Source organism: Arvicola amphibius, chromosome 3 (genome assembly GCF_903992535.2).
Source record: "Arvicola amphibius chromosome 3, mArvAmp1.2, whole genome shotgun sequence".
Taxonomy (NCBI): domain Eukaryota; kingdom Metazoa; phylum Chordata; class Mammalia; order Rodentia; family Cricetidae; genus Arvicola; species Arvicola amphibius.
In genome coordinates, this window is record NC_052049.1 from 68908451 (window position 1) to 68928374 (window position 19924).

Consider the following 19924-nt stretch of genomic DNA (forward strand, 5'->3'; position numbering starts at 1 on the left):
TCAAAAGAAAGAGAGTAGTTGGGTATGGTGGCACACAGATTGAATTCCAGCATGTGGGAGGCAGAGGCAGGCAGATCTCTGTGAGTTCAAGGACAGCCTGGTCTACAGAGTGAATTCCAGGATAGCCAAATATACCCTTAGAAACCGTCTCAAAAAGCCAAAAATTAAAAGTAAAAATAAAAAAAATAGAATTTAAAGTAAAGTCACATAAAGATGCAAAATACAAAGAGTCTGGATACTGTATGTTATTATGTTCTCTTTGAACTGTTTGAATTGTGAGGAAGAAGCAATGACTGCCGAAAGATTTTTGTTTATAAATGATACTAAATTAATCCAAGATAGGTATTTTGAAAATGCCTCGACTTCAAATTGAAGTCAAAAGATATGTTACTTTGGAGAAGCGGTTTTGTTTTTGTTTCCACAGAAAATGAGAGGCTATGGATTCATTCTGAGTTAGGAAAAATCAGGTTTGATTAAGGAAGACCACCTGAGAAATCTCCAATAGAAGCAGATGGCCCAGATGTCTGAGTTCTACATCCAGAACAGATTCAAGACTGCTGTCTGAGATGATCAAGCCTCACAGGACACTCCAGTCAGGACTTGATCATAATTCTAAATTTTCTTTAGGTCCCCATAAAATTATCAGTGCCCCCAACCAGCAGGAAGTAGCCTGGAAAACTATGTCCACATTCCCAAAAATTGGACTATGGATATTTTACTTTGTTTAGAATGTTGGTTACAAGTTGTTATGGCTAATGGTCAGGAGAAAAGCTAAACAAAAGATATTAGATTCAGAGTTCTTGTTTTTTCTTTTTAAAAAGAGGGGGAAGTGATGTTGGACAATGGTCTGTATTCTGTCAATTATATTTTAAATAAATGCTGATTGGCCAGTAGCCAGGCAGGAAGTGTAGGCTGGACAACCAGACAGGAAGTAGAGGCAGGTCAATGAGAACAGGAGAATTCTGAAAAGAAGAAAGTCTAGTCTGCAGTCGTGTCCCACCGCAGAAGAAGCAAGATGTTTCTCCCTCGCTGAATAAGGTACCGAGCCACATGACTAACACAGATAAGAATAATGGGCTAATATAAGTTGTAAGAGTTAATAAAAAGCCTGAGATTCTGGGCCAATCAGTTGATAACTAATGTAGACATATGTATGATTTCTTTGGAACTTAATGACTGCAGGGACCAGACAGGACAGAAACCTCAGACAATTTTGTATTAGGCTTAGAGCTCTCTCATTTAAACAAAAGGGTGGGTCTTACAGCCAGTGGCTACCCGCCCACTGGGTATGGCCTCTTATACTATTTATGCCCATGTAGAGCATGAGTTCAGCCTCTTTTCTAGCTGTGGGATTTGGTTTCTAATCTTTGTTCCAGTGGAGGATTATGATTTGTGAGTCTACCATTAAATAAAAGACCATCTATTATTCTCAATTCTGAGCTAGTGTGGGATTTTTTTATGTTTCCTTCTTCATGTATTTGTTCATTTTCAGGGGCACCATGTAACCTCTATCTCTATTCTGTTATATTAATTCTTCTTATATCACATTTTTGCTACGATGCTAAGATTTGACTCTTTGTGATAGAATGCTTCGAATAAGCTTGGTTTGAACAAAATAGAAGTTTTCTTTATCATAAAGGCAGGCAACTCAGGCCTAATTTCATGACTCCACAATCATCAATAACCCAGATTTCAAATTTTATACTCTTAAATTCAGTATATGATATCTATATAAATATAAAAATCTGTATCTGGCACATTTTCATCATGTATGTGGCTTCAGTAAAGCCACATACTTCCTCCCACAGAAGGAAAAGGAAAAATGCCACTTAACAATTTTCCCAAGGGGCTGAGTAGGTGACTCAGCAGTTACCATCACATACCTCTCCTGTATAAGACCCAGTTATGCTTCCTAAAACTGATGTCAGGTGGCTTAAAGTAACCCCAGGTTCCAAGGATCCAACATTCTTTCCTGATCTCTGCATGAGCACCACTCAACTACATACACTCTCACACAGACATAGACATGTAATTAAAATTAATTAAAATATTAAAGTTTTACTGATATTAGGGTATCTCCCTGTTAGTGTTCATTAGTGAGGTCCTTCAGACCCCTAGGACAGACCAGGTTATTACCACACCCTTGGTTTTCAACCATAGGTATTGATAAGACCGTATAGGGTTGGAGAGATTGTGTGCAAGAGTATGTGCTGCTTTTGTAGGGGATCACGTTCAATTTCCAGCACCTACATTTGGAAGCTCACAACTACTTGTAACTCCAGTTCCAGCAGGCATTCAATACCTCTGGCTTCCACACGCACTTGCATTCATATGCAAGTGCCCGCACACAATGATTAAAAGTAAAATAAATATTCACCAAATTAAAAAGGTCTAATCTTGAAGACACCATATACTTTGGTTGCAAGATAGAGAGGAATCAAAGTGACACTGCAATGGATGTTCTTCCCTTCTGGCTAACCTTCACAGTACCAGAAGGTGCTACACAGGATCCTGGGTAAAAAAAATTGTCAACAGTCGCACATAGTTGTGAATCCTGCAAACTATGCTACTGGCCTGCTGGCAATGCCATGCTAGTTGGTGCCATGGTGGCATGACTATTATAAGGGTGTGATGGTTAGTGGTAATTGTTAACATGGCAGAATGTAGAATTATCTGGAAAATAAGTCTCTGTGCATGCCTGTGTGGAATTATCATGTCATGGGATAACTCATTTCAACTGTGGGTGGGAGCATTCCTTGGCCAAGGCATCCTAGACTGTAAGACAGAGAAAGGGAACTGAACACTAACAAGTATACATTTATCTCTTTCTGTTTCCTGATTGTGGATGCAGTGTGCCTTTGCTCACTGAGTCATCTTTTTGGCACATACTAAAAAGGAAATGTAACATCTTATGCATACTAATTTGTAACAAACCATCATTGCTTTACCAAACAGTAACAAGAAATAACTGCAAAATTCCAAGCATGAGAAAATTTGGTTAGCAAAATAGAGAACTTTTGTCCTTGCTGAATAAAGAAAAGAGCTTTACTATTTATATTACATCAAACGCTTCAAGATGGCTTAGGACCTGAAAATCAATAATACTCCCAGAAGAGCACTGTGATGTAACTTCAGGTAGTAAGAAGGTTCTTGGATACCAAATAATATGAACCATATAATAGTAAAGTAGTTAACATGGCTTCTCAAGAAAATTATCTTTCCTGACAGAGCTCTTGAACTAAGGCAAGGTAGTCAGGGCTCACAATTCTCAGTACATTTAAAAAAATTATTAGATTAAAAAAAAATCAATACAACTTCCCACTCCCATTCCCTCCACACACCCTCCACCTTACCCCTGTTATGCTTTCTGAAGTTGAGCCTGCCTCAGCGGATGGGGAGGGAATGGGTGTGGCTTGTCTCTTAAAGGGACAGGGACCAAAACCATAACAACCCCCATTGAATCCTAAGAGAGGGTAAGGCACATTTCTTTGTGGAAGGTCCAAGGCCCTCCCTACTATATCTATACTGAGCATGGTATACATCCAAAGAGAATAGGTTCCCAAAAAGCCAGTACATGCAGTAGAGATAAATCCTTGTTCCACTGCCAGTAACCCCTCAATCTGTCCCAGCCATGCCACTGTCAACCACATTCAGAGGGAATAGTTTGGTCCTATGCTTGTTCCTTTCCAGTCCAGCTGGAGTTGGTGAGCTCCCATTAGCTCAGGTAAACTGTTTCAGTGGGTGAACCCTTCATGGTCTTGACCTCTTGGCTCATACTCTCATTCCTTCCACTTTTCACCTGTACCTTGGGAACTCAGTCCAGTGCTCCGATGTGGTTCTCTGCCTGAAACAGACAAAGTCGCAAGACAAAATTGGGAGCATGCGGGTGGGAGGGGGGAAGGAAGGGTAGAAGGGAAAGAGGAGGGGAGAAAAGGAGGGTTGAGGAGAACTTGAAAGAATGGGATAGTCAAGATGGAGGAAGGACAGAGAGGAAAGCAAGGAGAAAGATATCTTGATTGAGGGAGTTATTATAGCGTTAGCAGAAACCTGGCTCTACAGAAATTCCCAGGAATCCACAAGTTTGACCTCACCTAAGACTCTCAGTACATTCTAATGCAGGATTCCATTGCAGGAATGGAAGCTGGCCAAAGAATGGAATCCCCACCTCCAGAATCACTTTTTGTGAACTGTGCTTTAGCAGAGGGCAGTCTGGTGCAGGATGAGAAATGCTGAAGTCTTGCTCCTTCTATGAAGCAAGTTTCCCTTCTGGAGCTGGGATAAATGGAAGCCTGTGGGATTAGCTGCAGTACCTGTTCAGTGCAGCTGTGCCAAGATGGGGTGAGAGCGGAGGCAGCGCCTTGATTCACAGTTTTTCTTCTATAGATGATTATTGATTTGCTGTTTTCCCCTAAGACTACTTCCAGAGCCTTAACATTATTACTATCAATATATTATTACTATTATTAATTTTTACTAGAGCTTTGTGTCAAAGGAACATTTTAAAATATGGTTTCAGAGGTGTAGTTTTGTAAATGTTGGGTTTCTTTTTATTTCTAGTGAATGTTTGTGATCTAGATAATAAATCTAGATAATCTAAAAGAATATTTGTTAAGATGGGCAGTGGTGACACACACCTTTAATCCCAGCACTTGGGAGGCAGAGACAGGCAGATCTCTGTGAGTTTGTGACTAGCCTGGTTTACAAACAGTAGATCCAGGATGGGATCCAAACCTACAGAGAAACCCTGTTTCAACCCCCCCAGAAGATTATTTGTTACATTTCATCTATTAGTATCATATGGTTGAAGCAGAGTTGGTGGTTGGAAGCCTAGACTGTGCTGTGTATTTTTATTTAAAATTAGAATTAGTTTTTCATGCTTTCAAAACTCTCTATTGTCTCAAATAGGAATTGCAGTGCCAATACGAATAAGGATGTAGAGAGCATATATAAGGATTCTTGTGGAGTCTAGTGATCGTGAGACTGGCATTGAGTTTGGCTTAGAATAACTGCCTGATGAGGCACAATTGCTGACTCTCTTCACAAGCCAGCTCTTCCCCTTTCCTCAAACTCCAACTAGGGGTGGACACTCTGGAGCGCTTCTCCTCGTTCTCACACTCCTCCTTTCATGTGGTGTCTTTCCCTGAGCACAGGTGGGATGACCGATGATTTTCACCATTAGAATTTTCTAAAGATGACAGAATATATGCGATCAACTACATATTCCTGGGATGGTGAGATGGCTCAGTGGGTAACGGTGTTTGCTGCTAAGCCTGATGCCCCGAGTTCAACCCCCGAGACTCCCATATATTGTCCTCTGACCTATACACTTGAGCCATTCCATGTATGTGCCCATTATATATGCACACAGTAAATGAATAAATAAATGTAATGAAGAGAAACAAATATACATTGTTATGTTAGAAAAAAACTATAACATTGATCTTGCAAGAAGACATTCTTCTTTGTGGACTCAGAAAGAAAGAGACCATTTGGTGAAGACTCAAATGGCAAGAAACTGACAGCAGCCTTTGACCAGTAGCTGGCAAGAAACTGAGGCCATCTGTCTAGCAGCCTGTAAAGTGATTAGTATTGCCAACAACCACATGACCTTGGAAGTGGATTCTTCCATATTTAAGCTTCGGTGAACCTTCAATACAGACTTCTAATACCACAGCAAACAGTCCAGCTAAATGTGCTCAAGCAACTGATCTGCAGTGACTTTGACATAATGGATATGTTGTCTTAATTGGCTAAATTCTGGAATCAACACGCAACAATAAGTAACTAACGCAGATTTTTGTTCCTGAAATTAGTCATTGTTTGTTACAATACATATTGTTTTATTTGCAAGTATTTATGTACATATGTGTATGCACTACAGTGGACAGGTGGGAGTCAGAGGACACCATACAGGACTTGCCTTTCTCCCTCCAGAATGTATGGAACAGGGATCAAACTCAAGTTGTCAAGTTTGACAGCAAGGAAGCACTTTTACCTGGCACCAACCTTTTTTTTTTTAAAAGAAGCATCTTACTATGCATTCCACACTATCCTTGAACTCCCAGTCATTTTGCTTCCAATGGGATGTTTGGATTATAGACATATAGCACCACACCCAGCTTCATTACAATATTTTAATCAGAGGATACTCAGAGTATTGAGACATTTTTGATCCTTGAAGAAAGTTTGTTGTTATTTTACTAATGGTCCCTGTGGTGGTTTGAATGAGATTGGTCCCCATGGATTCATACATTTGAGTGGTTGGTGACACTTTGAATAATCCTAGCACATTCAGGTTTATAAAGGGAAACTTCATACTATACTTAAGGCTATCAAGGTCTTTATAATCTAATATCAGGCACTGATAGGAAGGACACAGTAAATATATATCATTGTATTTGGCAAGCAGGGTGGTAGAACACATTCCTGTATGTGTGTGTGTGTATGTATGTGTGTGTGTGTGTGTGTGCATATGTCTCTTTCTGTGTGTGTGCAAGTACAATCAAAAAGAAAAACAGCAGGCGTTTGTTGTAGAACATTAGTTGAAGATGTGTTAAATTTGTTAATGCTATGGAACATTTGTCTATTGATGCAAAGATGTGTTTTATCCTTTTATGTTGCATTTGTTTAACTCTGTGAAGCTGTATTAACTTGCCTGCTTATAACAGCTGACTGGTCTAAAAAAGAACTGAATGGTCAATAGCAAGGCAGGAGAAAGGATGGGTAGGGTTGCCAGAGAAAATAAACAGAAAGAGAAAAAGAGGGATCTAAAAGCAAAAGAGGGCAAGGAGGAAGAAAAGAAGAGTCCAGCCACTCAGTCACACAGCTAGCCAGGGAGTCAAAGTGAAAGTAAGATTACAGAAGTAAGAAAAGTAAAGAAGGTACTAAGGCCATCCACCCAAAGGGGTCAGACTCTGGCCTCCAGGCAGGTCTGAGGATTCCTGCGGAGGGGTGCGGGCTCCTTCAGATTGTGCTGCCAGGTTCGCTGTGTGATATTCCATCCCGCCCTGCCCCCACCTTGGCCCTTTTGTTGGGCGGCATCCCTGGGCTGCCTGGAATCCCTGAAACTGTGCCCTGACATTCTATCTGAACTGGTGAGTGAATGCGGACCCTGGGGCAACCTGCCCTGGAAGAGAGCACAGACCCCCTCCCCACAGCTCCCTCTGCAGGCTTGTCTCTGTTTCTCCTGTCCCTGACTCTCCCAAGGCTTCCCTAGTATTCACAGGTGTCCTGCTCCTGTTCTAAGGCCATCCACCCAAAGGGGTCAGACTCTGGCCTCCAGGCAGGTCTGAGGATTCCTGCAAGGGAGTGTGGGCTTCTTCAGATTGTAAAACAAGGAATAGGTCCTCCTCTGGCACTGGGGAGATCCAACCAGTTTCAGTCACAGCAAAGATTGGTCTAGGACACCAAGCGCCTCCTGGCTCCATTTGAAGGAAGAGATGGGCAGGCGCCAATGCAGGAGCTCCTCCAACAACATGAAAGGCAACATGACATCACCATATTCCAGACATCCCGAAACAACAAGAATTGAACACTCTACCCCAGAAGATATAGAAGAAACCGACCTTAAACAGTACTTTATGAAAATAATAGAGGACCTTAAACAGGAGGTAAAAAACTGCCATAAAGAAATGGAGATGACAAACAAAAAAGTAGACGAAATAAATAAATCTCTCAAAGATACCCAAGAAAAACAAGAAAAACAAGAAAAAGCAATCACACAGGTTAGGGAAACAGTACAAGACCTGAGAAATGAAATGGAGGTAATGAAGAAAACACAATCTGAGGGAAGACTGGAAATGGAAACTCTGAGTAAACAAACAGAAACTTCAGAGACAAGTATTTCCAACCGAATACAAGAGATGGAAGAAAGAATCTCGGACTCTGAAGATACTATAGAGGAAATAAATTCACAGATTAAAGAACTAAACAAATCTAACAAATTCTTAACACAAAACATTCAGGAAATCTGGGACACCATGAAAAGACCAAACCTAAGAATAATTGGGGTAGAAGAAGGAGAAGAATTACAACTCAAAGGCCCAGAAAACATTCAACAAAATTATAGAAGAAAACTTCCCCAACATAAAGAAGGATGTTCCTATGAAGGTACAAGAAGCCTACAGAACATCAAATAGACTGGATCAAAAGAAAGCATCCCCACGCCATATAATAATCAAAACAAAAAACATACAGAATAAAGAACAGATATTAAGAGCTGCAAAGGAAAAAGGTCAAGTAACATATAAAGGGAAACCTATCAGAATTACACTTGATTTCTCAATGGAAACCATGAAAGCAAGAAGAGCTTGGATAGATGTGCTACAGACACGAAGGGAACATGGATGCAAGCCTAGACTACTATACCCAGCAAAGCTTGCATTCACCATTGATGGAGAAAACAAGATATTCCAGGACAAAAACAGATTTAAACAATACGTAGCCACAAATCCAGCCTTGCAGAAAGTAATAGAAGGAAAATCACAAACCAAGAAGTCCAACAACGCCCACAATAACTCAGGCATCTAGCGACCCTTCACCAGTACAACTAGAAGAAGGGAAACACACAAACTCTACTACTAAAAATGACCGAAGTTAACAACCACTGGTCATTAATATCACTTAATATCAATGGACTCAATTCACCTATAAAAAGGCACAGGCTAAGAGACTGGATACGAAAACAGGATCCAACATTTTGCTGTTTACAAGAAACACACCTCAACCACAAAGACAGACACCTATTCAGAGTAAAGGGTTGGGAAAAGGTTTATCAAGCAAATGGCCCTAAGAAACAAGCGGGTGTGGCCATACTAATTTCCAACAAAGTTGACTTCAAACTAAAATCAATCAGAAGAGATGGAAAGGGACACTTTATACTTATAACAGGAAAAATCCATCAGAATGAAGTCTCAATCCTGAATATCTATGCCCCTAATATAAAAGCTCCCACTTATGTTAAAGAAACACTTCTAGAACTCAAGGCAGCCATCAAACCACACACACTAATAGTTGGAGACTTCAACACTCCTCTCTCACCAATGGACAGGTCAATCAGACAGAAACCTAACAGAGAATTGAAAGACTTAATGGAGGTAATGAACCAAATGGACTTAACAGACATCTATAGAACATTCCACCCAAATAGGAAAGATTATACCTTCTTCTCTGCGGCTCATGGAACCTTTTCGAAAATTGACCATATACTTGGTAACAAAGCAAACTTCCACAGTTACAAAAAAATATTAGTAACCACCAGTATCTTATCGGATCACCATGGATTAAAATTAGAATACAACAACAATGCTACCCCTAGAAAGCCCACAAACTCATGGAAACTGAACAGTCAACTACTGAACCACACCTGGGTCAAGGAAGAAATAAAGAAAGAAATTAAAGTCTTTCTTGAATTTAATGAAAACAAAGACACAACATACTCAAACCTATGGGACACAATGAAAGCAGTGCTAAGAGGAAATTTCATAGCACAAAGTGCCCACTTAAAGAAAACGGAGAAAGCATTCATTGGTGACTTAACAGCACACCTGAAAGCTCTGAAAAAAAAAAGAAGCAGACTCACCTAGAAGAAGTAGAAGACTGGAAATAATCAAACTAAGGGCAGAAATCAACAAAATAGAAACACAGAAAACAATCCAAAGAATCAATGAAACAAGAAGCTGGTTCTGGAGAAAATCAACAAGATTGACAAACCCTTAGCCAAACTAATCAAACGGCAGAGGGAGAACACATAAATTAATAAGATCAGAAATGAAAAGGGGGACATAACCACAGACACAGAGGAAATTCAGAGAATCATTAGATCTTACTACAAAAGCCTGTATGCCACAAAATTGGAAAATGTAAAAGAAATGGACAGTTTTTTAGATAAATACCATATACCAAAGTTAAACCAGGACCAGGTAAATGCTCTAAATCGTCCTGTTAGTCGCAAAGAATTAGAAATTGTTATCAGAAACCTCCCTACCAAAAAGAGCCCAGGACCAGATGGTTTCAATGCAGAATTCTACCAGAACTTCCAAGAAGACCTAATACCTATACTCCTTAAGGTATTTCATAATATAGAAACACAAGAGTCACTGGCAAATTCCTTCTATGAAGCTACAATTACCCTGATACCTAAACCACACAAAGACTCAACCAAGAAAGAGAACTACAGGCAATCTCACTCATGAACATTGACGCAAAAGTTCTCAATAAAATACTGGCAAACCGAATCCAAGAACACATTAGAAAAATTATCCATTACGATCAAGTAGGCTTCATCCCAGAGATGCAGGGCTGGTTCAACATACGAAAATCTATCAATGTAATCCATCATATAAATAAACTGAAGGATAAAAACCATATGGTCATCTCATTAGATGCTGAAAAAGCATTTGACAAAATTCAGCACCCTTTTATGATAAAGGTCTTGGAGAGATTAGGGATACAAGGGTCATTCCTAAATATAATAAAAGCTATTTACAGCAAGCCGACAGCTAACATCAAATTAAACGGAGAGAAACTCAAGGCTATCCCACTAAATTCAGGAACACGACAAGGCTGTCCACTCTCTCCTTATCTCTTCAATATAGTGCTTGAAGTTCTAGCAATAGCAATAAGACAACATAAGGGAATCAAGGGGATTCGATTTGGAAAGGAAGAAGTTAAACTTTCATTATTTGCAGATGATATGATAGTGTACATAAGCGACCCCAAAAACTCCACCAAAGAACTCCTACAGTGGATAAATTCCTTCAGTAACGTGGCAGGTTACAAGATCAACTCCAAAAAATCAGTCGCCCTCCTATACACAAAGGATAAGGAAGCAGAGAGGGAAATCAGAGAAGTATCACCTTTCACAATAGCCACAAATAGCATAAGATATCTGGGAGTATCTCTAACCAAGGAAGTGAAGGATTTATTTGACAAGAACTTTAAGTCTTTGAAGAAAGAAATTGAAGAGGATACCAGAAAATGGAAGGATCTCCCCTGCTCGTGGATTGGGAGGATCAACATAGTAAAAATGGCAATTCTACCAAAAGCAATCTATAGATTCAATGCAATCCCAATCAAGGTCCCATTAAAATTCTTCACAGAGATTGAGAGGACAATAATCAACTTTATATGGAAGAACAAGAAACCCAGGATAGCCAAAAAAATCTTATACAATAAAGGTACTTCTGGAGGCATTACCATCCCTAACTTCACACTCTATTACAGAGGTACACTATTGAAAACAGCTTGGTATTGGCATAAAAACAGAGAAGTTGACCAATGGAATTGTATAGAAGACCCGGATCTTAAACCACAAACCTACGAACACCTGATTTTTGATAAAGGAGCCAAAAGTACACAATGGAAGAAAGAGGGCATCGTCAACAAATGGTGCTGGCATAACTGGATGTCAACCTGTAGAAGAATGAAAGTAGATCCATATCTATCACCATGCACAAAACTCAAGTCCAAATGGATTAAAGACCTCAATATCAATCTGAACATATTGAGCTTGATAGAGGAGAAAGTGGGAAGTACTCTACAACAAATGGGAACAGGGAACCGTTTCCTACGCATAACGCCAGCTGCACAGACATTAAGGGCAACATTGAATAAATGGGACCTCCTGAAGCTGAGCAGCTTCTGTAAAGCAAAGGACATTGTCACTAAGACACAAAGGCAGCCTACTGACTGGGAAAAGATCTTCACCAACCCTGCAACTGACAAAGGTCTGATCTCTAAAATATATAAGGAACTCAAGAGACTAGACGGTAAAATGCCAATTAACCCAATTAAAAAATGGGGCGCTGAACTGAACAGAGAATTCTCAACAGAAGAATTTCAAATGGCCAAAAGACACTTAAGGTCATGCTCAATCTCCCTAGCTATCAGGGAAATGTAAATCAAAACAACTTTGAGATATCATCTTACACCTGTCAGATTGGCTAAAATCCAAAACACCAATAATAACCTTTGCTGGAGAGGTTGTGGGGTAAGGGGTACACTCATCCATTGCTGGTGGGAATGCACACTTGTGCAACCACTTTGGAAAGCAGTGTGGTGGTTTCTCAGGAAATTCGGGATCAACCGACCCCAGGACCCAGCAATTCCACTATTGGGAATCTACCCAAGAGATGCCCAATCATACTACAAAAGCATTTGCTCATCTATGTTCATAGCAGCATTATTTGTAATAGCCAGATCCTGGAAACAACCTAGATGCCCTTCAGTGGAAGAATGGATGAAGAAACTGTGAAATATATACATGCTAGAATACTACTCAGCGGTAAAAAACAATGACATCTTGAATTTTGCATGCAAATGGATGGAAATAGAAAACACTATTCTGAGTGAGGTAACCCAGACCCAAAAAGATGAACATGGGATGTACTCGCTCATAATCGGTTTCTAGCCATAATTAAAGGACATTGAGCCTATAATTTGGGATCCTTGAGAAGATAATAAGAAGGTGAACTCCCATAAAAAGATATAGTAATCCTCCTGGATATTGGAAGTAGACACGATTGCCAGGCAAAAATTGGGAACTTGAGGGTTGGGTGAGACTGGGCCAAGGGAAGATGGGGAGAGAAAAGCGTGAAGGGGAGAATGGAGGGAGCTCAGAGGAATGGGATGCTTGGGATACAGGAAGGGTGGATATGGGAGCAGGGAAGCATATATCTTAATTTAGGGAGCCACGTGAGGGTTGTCAAGAGACTTGACCCTAGAGGGGTTCCCAGGTTTCCAGGGAGACGCCCCCAGTTAGTTCCTTGGGCAGCTGAGGAGAGGGAGCCTGAAAAGGCCAGTTCCTATAGCCATACTGATGAATTTCTTGCATATCACCATAGAACCTCCACCTGACGATAGATGAAGAAAATGACTGAGCCCCACATTGGAGCACTGGGCTGAGCTCCCAAGGTCCTGATGAGGAGCAGAAGGAGCGAGAACATGAGAAAGAAAGTCAGGAACATGAGGGGTGCGTTCACTCATGGAGACAGTAGGACAGAACTAATGGGAGATCACCAACTCCAGTTGGAATTGGACTGATGGATCATGCGACCAAACCCGTCTCTCTGAATGTGGCCAACAGCGGGGGCTGACTGAGAAGCAAAGGACAATGGCGCTGGGCTCTGATTCTTCTGCATGGACGGGCTCTGTGGGAGCCTTCTCAGCTTGGTCGATCACCTTCCTGGACCTGGGGGGAGTTGGGAGGACCTTGGTCTTAGCATAGAGTAGAGAACCCTGATGGCTCCTTGGCCTTGAGAGGGAGGGAGGGGAGGTATGGGTGGAGGTGAGGGGAGGGAAGGTGGAGAAGGAGGGGAGGGAAGGGGGAGGAGGAGGGGAGGGAAGTTGGAAGAGGAGGGGAGGAGATGGAAATTTTTAAATATAAAAAAATAAACCATGAAAAAAAAAGAAAAGTAAAGAAAAAAAAACCCAGAGGCAAAATTAGATAGAATAATTTAAATTAAGAAAAGTTAGGTAGAAACAAATCAAGCTAAGGCTTACTTATTCATAAGTAAGAAAAGGCCTCCATATATCCATATATTTATCTGGGAACTGGGTGATGACCCCAACCCCGCCGGAAGACTAAAAAGAGTAAAAAACGAACAACAGCCATTGTAGATAATGAAGGATAAAAAAGATTAAATTTTGAATATAATTCTGAAATAAAGATGGTTTTCGGTTGGGAAAAATTACCATTTTTTTTTTTTTTTTTTTGGCTTGAGCCGAAAGGAGCCACTTGGTGCAAGGTGAAAGCTTGAGAGGAAAGAGACTTAGTAGAACAACTAAGACGTGAGTCCCGAGACTGAAGTTAACAGTGCTGGGGATGGCTTTCTTGTAGGTGTGATTAAGATAAAGTGGATGGGCCGGACGGTGGTGGCGCACACCTTTAATCCCAGCACTCAGGAGGCAGAGGCAGGCAGATCTCTGAGTTTGAGGCCAGCCTGGTCTACAAGAGCTAGTTCAAGGACAGGCTCTAAAAAACTTACACTGAGAAACCCTGTCTCGAAAAACAAAAAACAAACAAACAAACAAAAAAGATGAAGTGGATGAGGAAGAAATTATACAGGAAGGGGGATGGGTCCAATCAGCAATTAAGATCTGTTCTTAGGCTTCAGTTACCAAATCAAATTGTAATTTTCAGATGACTTCCGGTGTGGGGTGGGACTCCAATCAATGTAACATCCAAATATTATATAAGAAAAATATTTACAAATATTTTCCTGTTGTCATAGATGCCTCAATATTGAAGGAAAGAAAAAAACCATAATTCAAAGGGAACACGAGATGGCAGCAGTTTTATCATATAAGGAGAAAGATTGGGAAAGAAAAACGTTTGCAATTATCTCTAAAGTCAAAGCACGGAGCCTCTCATTCTTTACAGTTCAGTGCATCACTGCGGTGATGGCTGCGCTCTGTGGCACATGTGCGAGTCCTCTGATTCTGAGAAAGCCTCCATCGCAGGAGACTGTTTCCTAAAATAAAGCTGTCGCTGTTTTCTGCAGATCACTTGCGCCTGTGCTGTCTAACGGAGAAGACTCTTGTATGCTACAAATTTGTTTTAAATAGTCCAGCATCATTTTTTCTTTCTCCTCCAGAGTTTCATCTCTTTTCATTTCCCATCTAAAAGAAAAAAAATAAAATCAGTATTTTTATAACTTTCCACCAATAATCATTATTTCAAGGCGTGGGTTTGTGGCCCCTGGTTTCCTGAAGTGCCACCTTCCTTATTTACTGTCTGCTGACCACCTTTGGGCAACAGTTCATTGGCACTACTTCAGGCGTGCTTCAGAGTGGGAAAGGAAAATAAAATCTTACGGGATTGTGTCAAATGGGGTTTCTGTATTTTCCAGATTTAAAAATGCACATAATACATTTCCTTCAGTGTAGAATGTGTAAAGAGCTACAACTTAGGAAGGTTTGCAGAAAAAAAAAAGACATCAACTGAATGCCTGAAGGGGCAGCAACCTCTTCCTAGACTGGGAATAAGTTAATCTTCAAAAAAACAATGATTAGCAAATTTCCATAAACATCAGCTTGAATCCTTTCTGATCCTGGACAATTAGGCACTATAGAGCATAGTTTAAGAACCTAGACCTATATAAATATATAACCTCATAATATTAAAATGATAGCCTAAGCATGCTTACTGCTTATTTCCTTGAAGACTAACACACACCAGCTTCCAACTTGACAAGGCACTATATCTAGAATTCCAACAGGGAGGGACTCATTTATTCTTTTCTCTTAAGTTTTTCTACCATTTGTTGAGCTACTTCCCATTATGTAGTATTTTAAAGGGTATGCAAAGCCCTGGGCTGCTACATCCTGAAAGACCTGCTGTCAAAGGCTCCCTGTTGTCCCCAGGGCCACGGACAAGAGCGCTCCACTGAATGCCTTTCCTCTGTGTTTCTGGGGTCAGAGCCACCAGTTAACAAATAGACACACACAGTGCATGAGTGCAGGATGCGGCTTTCTGATTCTGAAGTCCGCACTCTCTGGCCAGTGATGAGCAGTAACATACATGTCAGAAGCAGGGGAAGCTCAGAGAGGACGGGACTTTGGAGACACCCTTCTACCTGGGCTTTTTCTCACCTTCTAGATCTTTATATCAGCAATCTTGTGTGGATCTAAAAACTAACATATCTAGGGCCTCTTTAAGCTCTCTACCTGATCACTCATGGTTGTAATTAGAGCACCATCTATTCGAACTTTAAAACAACTTGAAGATGAAATAATTTTCCCTACTGTGTAGGATAAAGGGGACAGTGATGGACCCTCACTTTGGCCCTGAAACCAGAGTGAAAGAAACACATCCTGACCCTGAGACCAGAGCCAAAGAAATACACTCTGCCCTGTCCAACTCGGCATGAAAACTAACCAATCCCTGAACACAAAACCAACCAATCCCTGAGATGAATCCAGCCAATCTTTGAGCTTGTCCATGATCAGGGATTAAAATATGACCAATTTTGATCCTAAAACCTCAACCTGGATAAACTCTGCCCTGTACCTGTTCAGCTTAGGGCTTGCCTTTTTCCATCCCGGTGGAGGCAGCCACTTTCCAGGATTCCTCCCTCCCAGTGAATCTCTTGAATGAGGTGACTCTCTTTCTCTAGAGTTGAGCAGGGCAGAAGAGAAGCAACAACTTTTGCCTGAGCAGGTGCAGAGTTGCTACATTTCTGCAGCAAAACTCCCTAGCAGAGCAGAACAGGAATTCCCACAGGAATGCATCCCCACTGCTGCATCCCTGTGGGGAATCCATCCTCACTGCTGCATCCCTGTGGGGAATCCATCCCCACTGCTGCATCCCTGTGAGGAATGCATCCCCACTGCTGCATCCCTGTGAGGAATCCATCCCCACTGCTGCATCCCTGTGGGGAAATGCATCCCCACTGCTGCATTCTGTGAAGAATCCATCCCCACTGCTGCATCCCTGTGGGGAAACCACCCTCTACTGCTGCATCCCTGTGGGGGAATGCATTCCCACTGCTGCATTCTGTGAGGAATGCATCCCATTGCTGCATTCCTGTGGGGAAACCACCCCCTACTGCTGCATCCCTGTGGGGGAATGCATCCCCACTGCTGCATTCTGTGAGGAATGCATCCCCATTGCTGCATTCCTGTGGGGAAACCACCCCCCACTGTAACAGAGATGTAGGTATCTCTGGGCTTCTGATGGCCAGGGCACCTTTCCCTCCAGAGGTATAACACTTAATATACTATGATGCTAAAAACTCACATCAGATGAGAAAATACCCCTAAAATCAATTATTTAGGGTTTATTGATGGAGGACTTTTATTTGTTAATTAACAAAGAAACTGCTTGGCCCAATAGGTCAGAACATAGGTGGGTGGAGTAGACAGAACAGGATGCTGGGAGTGAGGCAGACGCTTCAGGCAGTTGCCATAGTCAGTCGCCATAGCTCTCTTCTCCAAGATGCACATAGGCTAAGATCCTTCCCGGTAAGCCCACCTTGTGGTGCTACACAGATTACTAAATATGGGTTAAAGCAAGATGTGAAAATTAGCCAATAAGAGGCTGAAACTAATGGGCTAGGCAGTGTTTAAATAAATACAGTTTCCATGTAATTATTTCGGGTGTAAAGCTAGCCGGGTGTCGGGACGCAGCCCGCCATTCCATCTACAGTTTATAATTTATCCCACAAGGCCACCTTGTACTTACTTTAATGGAAGTTACGTTTTATATTGTTTATTTTGTTTATTAAATGCTTTGAGAATGTATCTAGTCAGTATCCCAAGCTGGCCTGGAACTTGCTATGCAGCCCAAGTTGATTTAGAACTCTTCTTTTAAAAATACATCTTTCTTTTTTCTTTTCTTTTTGGTTTTTTGAGACAAAGTTTTTCTGTGTTGCTTTGGAGCCTGTCCTGGAACCAGTTCTTGTAGACCTGGCTGGCCTCGAACTTACAGAGATCCACCTGCCTCTGTCTCCCAAGTGCTGTGATTAAAGGCATGTGCCACCACTGCCCACTAAAAAATATATCTTAACTTATTTTATTGTATTAATGTTTTGCCTGTATATATTTCTTTTTGCCACATGAGTGTCTGGTCCCTGTGGAGGTTATAGGAGGGCATCAGATGCCCCAGATGAGGAGTTACAGGTGGCTGTGAGCCACAGTGTGCATGCTGGGAACTGGACTCAGGGACTCTGCAGGTGCAGCTAGTGCTCTTAAGGGCTGAGCCATCTTTCCAGCCCCCTTGGTTTAGCACTCTTGATTCTGTTGCCCCACTCTCCTCAGTGTTGGGATTAAAGGTGTGCACCACCATGCCTCACATGGCATTTTAATGTTAAAGCATGTCTACTATTTCATAAAGGTATATTGGGATATTATTATTATGTCTATAACACTGAACTCCACAATGGGCAGATAAGTGATGGAAAAGTTATATAGCACTAGCTATAGGTTGTTTTGAACACTTTACATCCTTCTCTTTTAGTACTTTGATTCTCTGAATGAGAATGAACTGAGGCACACAAAGCTACTTGCCCAAATAATTTTGGATGTGAACTCTAGAAATTGGGTTGACGTATGTATGGTATGTCAAGCATGTCCATGATATTAAGACAGTTTTATAGATACCATCAATTAATCTTCAAAATAATGGCCATGGGTAGCTGAGATGGCTCAGTGACCACTAAGCTTAGAAAGCTGACTTTGACTCTTAGGACCTACGTGGTAGGAGGAGTGAACTGACTCCTGATCGTTAGCCTCTGACCTCCACACATACCATGTGACACCCCCCCTACACACATAGAGACACACACAAACAGATACAAAGACACACACACAGATGCACAATGCAATAAGAAAATACTTGGGGCTCATGGTTCATCCCAATCATTGGTCTGCCTAGCATATAGAAGAACTTGGTTTCATTCCATGTACTAAAAAAAAAAAAACTTACACATTTTGTTTTCTGAAAAATATATCCTGAATTGTGTTAGAAATTAAATAGAAGAGCTAAGGATCATATACTTTTATGGGTAATTCCAACATTATTGCCTGTCCCTTCTTCTTCCATATAAAGGTGCTGGTAATGCCTGAGTCCAGTCTGATCCAGTCTGGTCCCGTTGAGACTGACCTGGTCCAATCTGGTCTGGTTGAGACTGGTCTAGCCCAGTAGAGACCGGTCTGGTCCAGACTGGTCTGTTCCAGTCTGGTCTTGTCAAGAATGTCAACAGAATAGAATATGAAATATACACATAAATATTTTGATCATTGTCTCTACTTGTGAGGATTAAAAGCAGTCTCTCTTCTTCATTAAAATCTGTATAATTAATGTAATTTAAATAAATTATAGAAACCATGACAAGTTTTTTTAAGCTTTATGACAATTATGGCACTTCACAGTATAATTGAGCTGTTAGTAATTAATGATATTAAACAAACTTATTTACCTACCAAAGCCCTCTTATTTCTGCTTTGTGTTTATTAAAAAGAAATCATTTTATATGAGGATAAGAAATAATGACAAATGGGAAACAGGCAATAAATTATATTTTCTATTTTATTCTTGTTAAACAAAAGTACTAGATACTTGAAATGTTTGTCAGAAGCATGCTACATTTCATGCTCACAACGTGCTAAGAGAAATTTATCTCTAACTACTAATACAAGGCAAAATAAAATCACTTTGTCAGAAGAATTACCAGGAGGGAAACGAATCTACCAATTTGTCAAATACCAATGTACAATACATTTCAAATCTTTCTCTTTAGTTTCTCCTAATATAGTAAATATCTGTGATAGAAGCATTTCCCAGCAGAAATCAGAAGCTATCAGAACCAGTGCATTCTGATGCTCACAGAAAAGCTTTGTAGTAAATATGTGGTGACTCTATTTTGTTCCTCCTGACTTCAAAGCCTGTCTCTAAATATTGCTAAATCCTCTCTCTGCCTACTATTGTTTAGGAAATTCAACATTACTCCCACTTTGCTGCGCCTTATATACTGATGAGCAGTAGAATTCCATAAGACCCCACTGGTCTATATAAGTACTACTACCTTCTAGGAGAGTTCCCATCCATATATCTCCTGGGGTGGGTGGGATAGAGAAGCTTGACCATCTTTGGCTATGGGTCCCTTTTCTATATAACACACTAGAGAATCTACATAAAACCTTTACTGAGATATTCCACAGTGTCAGTAGTCGACCTGTGCATCAGTTCCATTCTCATTGACTTGGGTGTTGTAAGCCTTCACAAATCCTCCTTCAGTTATCTAGTTACAGCAGGACCAGTAGTAGTGTCTGCTTGCCACTCCGAACATCCTAACATAATCTACTGCTTAGTGCTCTTGAAAGTATCAGACCCTGGGCTCAGTATTTTATATTCCTTTTCACTTTAATGGGCAATGGCTGGTTTATGTTCCTATGAACAGTTAAGGTATGGTAAATAAAAGTTACA

At 40.8% G+C, this 19924-nt stretch overlaps 1 protein-coding gene across 1 annotated transcript in view; it reads right to left on the reverse strand.

Moving 5' to 3' along the window:
* Positions 1-14078: 14078 nt before the first annotated feature.
* The window catches only part of Kiaa0825 (KIAA0825 ortholog), a 471157-nt gene continuing 465311 nt past the window's right edge, over positions 14079-19924 (reverse strand). Inside the window, exon 21 of the mRNA XM_038324188.1 lies at positions 14079-14619. Coding sequence (XP_038180116.1) covers positions 14472-14619 — 148 coding nt within the window. The 3' untranslated portion in view covers positions 14079-14471. The remainder of the gene's footprint in view (positions 14620-19924) is intronic.